Source organism: Quercus robur, chromosome 10, assembly GCF_932294415.1.
Source record: "Quercus robur chromosome 10, dhQueRobu3.1, whole genome shotgun sequence".
Taxonomy (NCBI): domain Eukaryota; kingdom Viridiplantae; phylum Streptophyta; class Magnoliopsida; order Fagales; family Fagaceae; genus Quercus; species Quercus robur.
This window is the reverse complement of record NC_065543.1, coordinates 12,084,320-12,096,123: the sequence shown is the minus strand read 5'-3', so window position 1 is coordinate 12,096,123 and position 11,804 is coordinate 12,084,320. Positions and strand designations below refer to the sequence as shown.

At 37.0% G+C, this 11,804-nt stretch overlaps 1 protein-coding gene across 4 annotated transcripts; it reads right to left on the bottom strand.

The window, feature by feature from the left end:
- Window positions 1-20: 20 nt before the first annotated feature.
- On the bottom strand, window positions 21-11,024 carry LOC126702103 (ATPase family AAA domain-containing protein At1g05910). 4 transcript variants are annotated; one of them, XM_050400725.1, is made up of 11 exons: window positions 10,738-11,022; window positions 10,165-10,509; window positions 8,380-8,481; window positions 6,421-8,244; window positions 6,147-6,335; window positions 5,846-5,988; window positions 5,228-5,473; window positions 4,689-4,875; window positions 1,990-2,055; window positions 1,655-1,904; window positions 21-533 (listed from the first exon to the last, which is right to left on the bottom strand). In XM_050400725.1, the coding sequence occupies exons 2-11, from the start codon at window positions 10,399-10,401 to the stop codon at window positions 142-144; spliced, it is 3,636 nt and encodes a 1,211-aa protein (XP_050256682.1). In that variant the 5' UTR covers window positions 10,402-10,509; window positions 10,738-11,022; the 3' UTR covers window positions 21-141. The 4 variants fall into 4 exon arrangements, 3 of the variants coding, with proteins under 3 accessions (XP_050256682.1, XP_050256683.1, XP_050256684.1); XM_050400726.1 differs by having other exon boundaries at window positions 10,165-10,499; XM_050400727.1 differs by having other exon boundaries at window positions 10,165-10,473.
- Between the last annotated feature and the right edge of the window lie 780 nt (window positions 11,025-11,804).

Here is an 11,804-nt window from a genome sequence, read left to right as displayed (position 1 = left end):
AAGAGAGGGAGAGAGATTGATTTCACTCAATGATTTTTGCATTGAAAAGAAAATCCCGACTTTACATTGCTGGTATCTTTTTGATTTTTGGATTTTTTTTTTTTTTTTTTTGGTTTAAAGTTATAAAAAAATGTAAACGCATTAGAAATTTGCCTCATCCTCAGCAAATTTCAATAAATACCTCAAAATTGAAGGCTTAAGATCATCTTTTACTTCGGCTTTGGTTTCAAAAATACCCTTCATTATTCGTGTGTAAAGCCTTTCAAGCTGTGGAATGCTGTAGCTAGCGGTATGCTTCACGAGAAGCAGCTTGACAGACTCCACTTGGTTTGAAATATCACCATCAGACATTACGACATCTTCAGATCCGCTCCCATCAGCATGACCAGAAGCTTCTCCAGAAGTTTCATGCTGATTACCATCAGCAGATGAGGTTTCTGGTCTTTCAGGATTTTCATCATTTGTCTCAGGTTCCTGGGATGACTTTGGCAGTTGTGAATCTTGCTGCCGTGACTTATCTTCTACTGTTGAAGCTGATTGTCACCAAGTTCAATATCAAGATATTAAGTTTTCTATCTGATTCTAATAGAAATTTAAACATGAGAAATTCAGAAGTTCAGATAAGAAACTAGAAAAAGATCACTCTGGCAATGGGCATGTTGTGTGCGGTGGGTGTGTGTGAGAGAAAAAATGAATAAATAAATAAAGAAAAAAAAAAAGAAGAAAAAAGAAAAAAGAAACTATAGTGATGCTGTGATGGTAAGTACTACAGTTGGCCTTTAATTTTTTATGCATCCCCTCTCAGGTCAGTGATGTGCCAGAGATTGATACATAAGATGGATTTTATAACACAAACAATTTAGAGGGAGTTGAAGTCCGTATGCATCTGTGCTAACTCCAGGGAAATTGGGTGAGGTAGGAATTAAATACAATTTAGACTTGTTCCATCTATGCATCTCTTTCATGATACTAACAAAATTGATGTTAAAAAGTGATGCTAATAAATATAATAATCTCTAATGTACCAATGTATAAAAAATAAATATGAAATGAGAATCACAACTTAATAAATATAAAATCTCTAATGGACCAATGAACTCTAGCCAAGTGGTACCTCCTCCCCTTATAAACATAAGTGGAAAGTAAGGTCATAGGTTGAAAATCCACCAAATGCATGTATAAACTTACCAATAATAAGAAGAAAAATCTCGATCAGGTCACATGCAGTTTTAGTTGAAAGTTCTATTACTTGAAAATCAAAACTAATTCAAAATCTAGGTCAAAGATTTATACGATTTTTTTTTTTTTGATAAGTAAGATTTATACAAGTTTTTACAAGGGATTTATTGCTTACTGCCCATTTTATTTGAAAGTGTGTTCCAGTTGTGGATGATTTTTGAAAATTTTAAACTGCCCAATTTCTTCTCTTGCCTATTCCCCAGTACATATATATGAGCCTTTTTAGAAGACAGTTACAAAATGATACCTAGTAAAGGAAGATATTGCGTTAATGGTTTTTTGTTCTTACAGATAAGTTAGAACCATTAACAGAAACTTTGGTACTTGTTACAACCGGGCAAGGTCTCTGCTGTTTTGGCAGTGATTTCATTGAGGCTTAGTACTAAAAGCATAACAACTACAAAGGTTTTAATACCTGCATGTGCAGCATCAGCATTCTTCTTTTGCCGTTTCAGTGCCTCATAACTTTGATCTAGATTAACCTCTGGTTGGACATTACGAAGTCGTGCACTCACTCTGGTAACAGTTCCCAGCTGCACAACAGGGTTAGATGGGAAAGTAGAACCTGCCAAATCATCTGGCAAATGCATAGGACCACCTTGGGCAGCAATCTTGTCACAGTATGCAACCAATGCAGGGTCCATTTGTGATAGCATTCCATGCACCTGAGAGGGAAACAAAACAAAGGAGCAACTTTATGACATGTGACTGAGCACCCACAACTCAAAAGCAATGAACAAATAAACTTACTGCATCTCGAAGTTCATAAGCTCTACTAACAATCCTAGCACCGTTATAATCATCTCCATTGTAAGCCTGAACCAGGGACAGCAGAATACATCAAATTGCCATATGATCAAAATTGTAAGACAAACATCAAAATGTAATTACAATAACTGTTTGAGTTAATCTTTGTGCAACATGTTCTTAAGGAACTCAGAAGTACAAAAATGCAGTAATCAAGTCACAAAATAAAGTTTATAGCACCCTGTTTATTTGGTTGAACTTCAGATATTCAAAGCAGTTACATGTAATGACTAAACATGAACTCATTTGTATAAAACATTAAAAATAAAAAAAAATTGCAATTCTCAAGTAAGCTTAATGCAAACTTTTTGGCAACAGAAACAACAGTGAGATTCAATGCAAAAGCAACACCATAGAACACCCTACTTCATGAAAGAACCAGCATCCCAAACAAACAGTGAAGCTAAATTCCTGGGTCCTGCCAGGTCACTGGGTAATGAGTGGGAGTTGATCAGCAAATGCTTTCACAATCTCCTCTAAAAAGGTCACACTCCACCCTTATAAAAGTGAAGGTCGGTGTGTGAAGTAACACTTATTATAAATTAATATTATTGATAAATTACATGCATCAGCATAAGTTGTTACTTCACTTTAGCCTAACTTCTGGTTGTTATTATTATTTTTTTAACCAACTGCGGGCCAGAAGCTTCGTCAAACTCTCTGAACTCACCGCTTAAAAGGGCAGAGACCCTGACTGGTTATAACCAGGTTTCTGTTAATGGTTTTGTTCTTACAGATAAATTCACAACATAGCTAGCCTATTGAATATTATATGGTTTTGACTTTCTACATTGCATGCAATACACAGAAAACTTGGTGACGTAATAGGGATGTCAGCACAATCAGTTCATAAGCAGGATTAATTGAAACAGAACATTATCACTTATTGGCATCCTACAAAATATTTATTTAAAAAAAACCATTAAGAGAACAATTATTACTGAATTTGGATATTTGGAAATACAAAAAATTTTCATAGGAAGAATGTTTTTCTTTTAAAGCAACAAACAGCATGATAGTTCAGTCAATCACAAGCAATAAAAAAAAGTTCTAAAAATCAATATCTTACTTTGCACTGTTTTGTGTGGTACAAGAGAACATACATATTTTAGTACAAATTATTACCAGCAAAAATCTCTTAAAGTAATATCTAATTTTTTCCATAGAATTAACTTGTACCATGGTTTTTAAACCTAGACCGGACTGGACGGTCTGACCAGGTCAACTGCAACCCGTCAATGAAGCCAGTTCTATAGCTTTGATAATGGGATCATTCACTTTATGCTAGTGAACCGTCCAAGCTGGCAGTCTGACTGGCAAACTATTAAACCATTCATGGCCAGACACTTGGACTAGGTCTTAAATGTTGGAAAAATTGCAATGGCAGGATGGGGTTTCGAATCTGTGACTTGTTCTTTAAGGATATTACATGCTAAACATCAGGCTATACAACCAAATTAATGAACACCTAGGATGCACGGACACTTTATTTGGAGTGTTGTATCCATGTCATAACAATTTCCTATCTGCCATATCATGTTATAATTTTTCAAAAATTGCTTGTTGCTGTATTGTACCCATACCTGTACCCATGCATCCTAGATGAACACGTACGATAATTATAATTTTATTTCAATTCAACCCCTTTCATAGACCTTGCTAAATGAGTGCCACAGCATTGCCCCTATTCTTTCTTATCCTAACACACTTGACCATCCCAATGACAACAAATATATATTAGTTAATTAATGAACAACTAATATATTTATTTTGAAAATGATAGTTTTAGATTAAGCTGCTTTGTGCTTGAAGGATTAATAAATCCAATATTTATTTATGCTAGTTTATGCTTTATTATTTTTTTATTTGTCTTACAAAATTTGTGAAAATCATTTGAAAATTAGTTAAATTTTTTTATATATTATTTTCAATCAATTTTGCTTTATTATTATTATTTTTTTCAAATTGAATCCATTTATTTGTATTACAATTAATCATGATGTCATCACATTTCAAGTTCCGGTTGAACCCCAACTCAACCTTTAAACTTTCCTTTCTCGGTTCTTTAAATGGTTTGATTTTTATAACATTCCTTGGCACAATTGCTTGTAATAATATTTTTTTATATATCCCTTAATTAATGATGTATTTAGGCTTTCTAAATCAATGTTCTTTTGGTAGGTATTTTTATGAAGAGAACATGTCATTTGAGATCCGTGCTTGTGTAACTCAGCAATATATATATTTTCAATTTTGTTTTTGATTTAGCCATATATGATAATATGAATAAACACAAAGGTGTTTTGAGGTCTAACATAAGAACTTCCCTGTGTTAGGTTATAACTCAATCAAGGAAGCGTATGAGTTATGACAGGGAGAAAAGGAATTAAAATGGTAACTTTTGGAACATAAATGGCAATTACTTATACACTCCTATATGGAGCAATGTTACTGCGAATCCTAATATCATTTATGTGCAGGCTGTAAGCTAGTGCTAAAAGATTTTGGTGCTTCAACTGGCCTGTCCAATTTCCTATTACAACAATATACAGCATCTAAACTTCCAAACATTGTCCTGGTCACTATGAGACATTTCAACAAATATTTAGTTACATGCAAAAACCATAGCAAAGAACACGCACCTTCGCATTGGAAACAATGAGATCTACTTCTTGCGCGAATGTTGAACATGTAATATACTGCCCTGAATCAACACGTTGAAGCAGAGTAGACACGTCCAGAGGGTTCTGGATAATTGAACGGTAGTTTGGAGCATCCTCGTCCAAGACTGGAAAATGGAAGGCGCTAAACCGTTTATCATACAAAACCCTGCAGACACACGAACAAAAAATATATAAGAGAGAGGGAAAGATTATATAGAAGATTTCTGATAAAATATTATGACAAATTTAAATAGGACAGGAGCTCATATGTGTTGAAGTGGGCTGAAATATCCAATACTATTAATTGGATAAGAACACAAAGTTAAAACCCAACATAATTGTGCACTGTTCATCATTATATTTATTGGATAAGGACAGTGTTAAAACAAATGTCTTGCCTCATAATCTGACACAAAATGCAATTAATGACAAAACCAAGAAATGCAGTGATATCAATTAACGAAATATACCAATCTTTATGGAGTGGACTAGGGGTAGAAAGGAAAGGACTATCTTACCGGTTGCAAACATCTCTTAGGCACATTCGCAATCGGCGAAGGGCATGCTGCTCAGCTTCTACCTTGGCTTTTAACTCAGAGACCTTTGGACCACTTGCCACTTTTGGTGCCTTAGGAAGTTCAGTGAGGGAGGCCGACTTGGGTGATTTTTTTGCTGTGCCCTCCGACAAGACTGACAGAGCAGCTTCAATTAAGCGGTCAAAGAACAAAGATCTGTCTTCAGCAGATGGTTCACTGACCTGGTAGCTGACCCCAAAAAAAAATAATAATAATAAACATAAGAGTATAAAATTAACTTCAGGCATGAAAAGCACTTCTGATATGATAAAATTGACTTCACAAATTTTAAGTTCAATGCATCAGGTTTAGCGAATATTAACATTAGCCAAAAACACTAAATTGAGTAAAAACCGTCGTGCATGTCTAGTAAGCATTTAAAAATATGCATCATAAGAATCAGAAATGACAGAGTCAGAATCTGCAATATAAGAGGACTATTAAAAGAATTGAAATCCATGATTTTTTACCATGACAATCACCAACATTTAAAATAAGTACCAGAAGAGTTACAAATATCAGTATTTGCAAAGAGCTTTCAAAAAACAAAGGAATGCATACACATAACGGAGAGAAAATATTGAAGAAGGCACATCTTCAATTTCAGCAAGTGGAACAGAGGATGTTCCAAGAAATAATATAGGTAAGTCAGAAGGCAATTCTTCCAGCAAAGTCTGCAGGACAGCCCTGAGCTGCTCATGTGCCTGCAATATCAAGTCTATTAAAATTAGACAGCAGAAGAGCAACACAGGGTATATCAAGGATTTGTGAAGCACATTATAAGAGTAAAAATGAATTTTGAGCATGCAAAATTGCTTATTTAGCACATAATTCACATCAGATGTGCAAAAAGATCACTCACATTCTCCCACCAAAGGTTGAACTGAGGTAAATAGAGTATTGATGGTGTTGTTCTCCTTGCTTCACCAAATATATGTACCAGTGCCTCCTCTGGGGTCTTTGCACTAGGATCTGAAAGAAGAGCTGGAAGTCCTAGAGAATGAACGGGAAATTTCTCCATTTCATGTAAAATTGCTGGCCCAATATGATCCTGTTAAACTAAAGCAGTAAGTATATTTAGTTTGCAGTTCGCATAGTGGTAATTTATCATATTCAATAAGTTCCATGATATTTACCAGCCCAGTACCTTCACCACCATAAAGTAGAAGTCGAGGCCTGTAGACAAGAGGAATAGCAGAACCATAAGAGAGCATAGAAAGCTTGGTCAACTCTGATGAAACTGCAATTGGAGGGAATATGTCTGATATAGTATTCATGGCTTTCTGAAGATGTCTTTGTAGACATGGTGCAACTACTGAAGACAGTGGCCTAGAGTGCACAACAGCTCCTCGGTGAGCAGCTGGGGTAATTGTTGACATGGCTTCAACAAAGTGATACTTCTCAACCTTTACTGAATCAACATCAATCACAAATTTGTCATCACTTGTGTAAACCTGAGGATATTTTTCACGAAAAGCACGAATGGCAGCTTCAGTGCACAGAGCTTTTAAATCAGCACCACAGTAGCCTACACAACTAGCTGCAAGTTCCAATTTTAGTTCCTTTGAAGGAGGATGTTTCCATTTGCGAGTGTGAATGTCCAAAATTTCAGCACGTGCCTCACATCCAGGCAAAGGAAAATTAAATTCACGATCAAATCGACCAGGGCGTCGCAAGGCTCCATCAATGGCATCAATCCTGTTGGTAGCTCCGATTAAAACAACTTGTCCACGAGAATCAAGACCATCCATTAAAGCAAGCAATGTAGATACAATAGAATTATGAATTTGCTCTTGTTTGCTAGATCTCACAGGAGCGAGTCCATCTATTTCATCAAAAAAGATGATGGAAGGCTGATTCCTTTGTGCTTCCTCAAAAAGTAGTTTCAATTGTCTTTCAGCCTCACCAACCCATTTGCTTAGAACATCGGCTCCCTTACGCATGTAAAAACTCACTTTCTGGCCAGCCTTTGACGCAGCACAGGCTAATGCTCTGGCAATTAACGTTTTCCCAGTGCCAGGAGGACCACATAACAATACTCCTCTTGGTGGGGTGATGTGATAACTATCAAAGAAATCTGGATATAATAATGGAAAGAAAACCATTTCCTTCAAAGCATCAATATATTCAGAAAGCCCACCAATATCATTAAAACTAACACTCTCATCAACCTGTAAAGGTTGAATGTCAGCCCCTCCCTTTGAGCTTGGCCCAGCAGTTTGAATCCCAGAAGTCAACGTAGTAAAAGCATCACCCTGATGACCCCAACCTGATGCAGCAATATTCAATCCCCATGCTGTTGTCCCATGCATCTCTAGTCCCCCAAGAAGCCAAGGAGGCCCAGATCTGCTCCCACCTCTCCCCCAGGGAATTGCAGGGCCTTGGTCCAGCTCATCCACAAGAAGAGAATCATCAGAATCTTCAGCTCTTGTCATACGATGACGCTTATGAACTCTTGATCCACCCTTCCTTACATCCCTACCAACCTTAGTCCCCATTCCCTGGTGTAATACTCTTCGAGGAGATCTAGGTCTTGGCTTACCTTCTTCCATAGACAGCCGTCTTACTTCTGCACGATTTCGGAGATCATATCTCCTCCTTCCCTCTTGTTCTTCTTCACCCTCTTCATCATCACCATCACCATCGTCATCTCCTTCATCCTCACCGTCATCCTCATCTTCACCCTCACCTTCATTTTGACCATCATCTGCATCATTATCGTCAACATCATTCCCATTTTCCATGTCATCTTGACCTGCCTTCTCTAATGAAGTACCTTGCTCATCATCAGACTCTAACTCCAACCGTTCTCTTGCCATTGATTTAGAACGACGAGGGCGCAGTCCTTCACGCCTAGGTGCTGGTTTAGTATCCACAATCTTCCTACGCTTGGGAGATGATAAGTCATCATGACTCATACTATTGTCAACCCGGTTCCTCAAACGTCGAAATGTGGGTCTCTGAAACAAAACAGTGCAACTTTAGTCCCAAAAAGAAAATTTTGTATGGTATTGTTGAAGATAAAAACCCTAGCATAGCCAAGCTAATAACTAACTTCCACAAAAATTGCATGCTGGTAGAGTAATAGATCTCACCATTAAGTCTTCATCCTCTGTTCCAGAACTATCTGTGTAATCCTCGAGATTTACAGAAACCCTTCTCTTTCTTGTGGAACGCCTAAGGTTGGTTGCAACTGACTGCAAATATAAGCACCAAAAACATATATGAGAATATGAAAATGCTTGAAAAATCTATGGAAAGGGACCACTGTCTTGATCTTATTTGCTTCAACAAAAGAGGACATATTTCTGGCAAAAGCGTAAAAGATGATACATCACAAAACCAATGACTGCTAACCATTAAATTTATGTCTCTTTCACTACAAATTACAATCTGCTATCAAATAGTTATATAAGCAAAAGCAATTCTATCTTCACCACCATACAAGGAAAATTCTGAATATCACATAAACTCATGCTATCGATGTGTTGAACCTCCGTGAAAGGATTTTAGCTATAATAGAAGCAAGAAAATTAATAATATAACTTTTGACTTTTGGTGCATTAACAATGCCTGTGTTTTCCAACTTCATGTGTTATCAACAGGAATTACAGCACATAATTTGAAAGTACGAACATGAAACTCCAACACAAAAAATCGCAAATTTACACCACACAAGAATTCACAGAATTTCCAGTGCAGTTTTCTCTTCTTCTTTTTCTTCTTCTTCTTATTTTCTTTTATTTATTTATTTTTAATATTAAGATATTAACAGTTTCTAATGACACTACTGGCTAAGACTATCACATTACAATTCATCAAGTTGTCTCTTAAAAATGAATGATGCATAACCAAAAACTAAAGAACACTAAAGCAGAAGAAGATAAATTATACTTTTCATCCCTGAAAATTGGTGTTTTTAGTCCGTCAAATTTAAAAAGTTAGCATTTGGTACCTAAAAAGTTAGGATTTTGTCCCTCCATCTATTTTTTTTTGTTGGTTTATGTGATTAACAGGCTGCTAAGGCACTCTATTTTTTAGGACTTAATAAGGTACCAAAATCAAACCAACCCCATAGAGGGACAAAATTGTTGCCTTTTGAAATTTCAATGACCAAAGTTGAATTTTTGCCCCAACTTCATGGACCAAACGTACCCTAAAAAAAAAGCTTCACAATATACTTTGTACACAATAATTCCCATATTTTACCAAAATGCTCTAACGAACTTCCTCCTTCCACAATAAGAAATGGAGAATGTCGTCATGAGTTCAAGACACACTAGCATTTCGCAAATGAACTCAAGCTATAACGCTTTGTTTGTTTTGATGTAAAACTTTATGTGAAGATACTTTTCTACGTTTTCATGGGTTTCGTGGTATCAAAAAAAAAAAAAAAAAAAAAAAAAAAAAAAAAAAAAGGGTCAAAGGAAAACCATCTCTTGACTTCCCTTATATCTGGAAAACAACTTAATCTCACCCCATCCTAAATAAGGGAAGTCAAAAGTTAGTTTTCCAACTAATTTTTAAGGTTGCTACCAAACACGAGAAAATGAGATGCTAATGTCGAAACAACAGGACAGAGGGCTTCAAGACTCATTATGTGCATGCATTTTAAATAATTCTATAGTTGGGTCATGGGGAGTTTGAAATTTGAACTCTAGACGTGTTTGTTGGAAACACTAGGAGTGGTGCCAATTTGAGCTACATAAGGCTGTTCTTCAATACACACTTAAATTAAAAACAAACAAATACAAAGGCTTATAATAAAGAATCATTGAGCTACATATAAGGCTGTTCTTCAATACACACTTAAATTAAAAACAAACAAATACAAAAGGCTTGGAAAATAGAAGGAAGGAAGGAAGGAAGGAAGCACTGACATCTTTACTGGGAGTGCGAACACAGAGCATTTTGGCAATCTGAGAAGCGGCAGTCCTGGTCTTGCTCTTGGTCTTCTGCTTCCTGATGTTCCCTGTATAGTACAAATACGCTCTCCCGTACATCTTCGGCCTTCTCCGCAGCCTATCGCTCGTTCGCACCGGCATCGCCATCCCCTCCCCCGCCGCACCGCCACCCTCTCCATCCCTTCCTCCTCCTCCTGATTTCTTTGAGTGCATACCAATTCCAATTTTCCAACCCCCAAACCCAAAAACCACCAAAAAAAAAACCAAAAAAATTCTATCTCCACTCTGCACTCCACACACACACAGAGCAACTGTATATAACTGTAAAATTAACGGTCAATTGCAGAAATTAACAGGAAAAAAGTGCATGCAGTGTAAAACTCGTGAAGGGGGAGGGGTATAAATGGAAATGTGATTTTTTTTTTGGGTGAAAACGCGAATGAATTTCAAGCTAGCTGAGTTGATGAAATTTTTTGCTTTTTTGAAAAATCATTTGCAGAAAAAAATTTGATGATCGTGAGAGGAAGGCGATGGAGGGTGGAGATTTACCTGATCAGAGACACACAGAGAGATCTAACGGTTGAAATTTGCAGAGAGAGAAAGAAAGAGAGAGAGAGAGAGCTAAAACCCTTTGGGAGTGAGAGAGAGAGAGAGGTGTGGAGTGGAGGTATATAAAAAACCTAAAGAGAGAGAGAAAGTCGAAGGTTTGGGTTTGGGTGATTGGGTTTTGGGTTGGGTGACTCAGTTGTGACTCGGGGGTGAGTCACGAGTTCCGAGTTCGAAGATCGAGGCTAAGGAAAAATGGGACCCAGGCAGGCCTTTGTTGTTTTTTGCTTTGCTAATTGCTATGCTTGCTTGAAGTCTCTCTTCTGCCTTTGCTGCCTTGTTTTGAGCGCCACGTGTGTGTGATAATATTTTTTTACCGTGTTTGTGTGTTTGGCAGTGACATTACGTTACGGAAGCCAGCGAATGAATGCTTGCCACGTAGGATGAAGATGGTTGTGTTAGTTGGATGAGTTTTATTTATGCTGATGTGGCAGATTATCATTGGGCTTATTTTGCTCCGTCCAATACATAGTTTTTTTTTTTTATTATTAATATAAATATTTTGGGGTTTTATTTGTTGGGTTTGGCTTACTTCCAATACTTTATTTTTAACTGAAATCTCATTTTATTTTAATGAGAAACTGCTGCATCACCACTAACAAATGACTTGTTTGGATAGATAGGGAAGGAGGGAGAGTAGATGGGAGTATAGTGTTGGTTAAAAATAAGCTAATTTTGTACTAAATCTACTATAATTTTGTGGAAATTAAAACCCACTATCACTTACTATTGTTGTGGGGGCCGATCAGTCACTAAAACTATTAAAGTCAAGTTGATTGGGCCTGTGGCCCATTCGAAGAGGCAAACCTGCCCGAGGAGACCCATATCAGATTAAAGGGGTAACCAAATGAAGGGAAGAGGGAATATCATGAAAGGGGAGTTCAGTATTCGTCCGAGGACAAAACCCTTCTCGGCAATACGAGTCCGAGGACGACCAGGACGCCATCAGGTAACAAACACATCTCAGAGCTACATTACCACTCAAGGTGGGATAAGGGGCCAAAGGTGGG

Excerpts from the sequence above, each read along its gene's own strand:
- LOC126702103 (XM_050400725.1), bottom strand. The coding sequence starts at position 10,401 with ATGCACTCAAAGAAATCAGGAGGAGGAGGAAGGGATGGAGAGGGTGGC. Across the intron at positions 6,336-6,420 it reads GTGGTGAAGGTACTGGGCTG|GATCATATTGGGCCAGCAAT; the intron begins GTAAATATCATG and ends TTAGTTTAACAG. Across the intron at positions 4,876-5,227 it reads CTAAGAGATGTTTGCAACCG|GGTTTTGTATGATAAACGGT; the intron begins GTAAGATAGTCC and ends GTGTGTCTGCAG.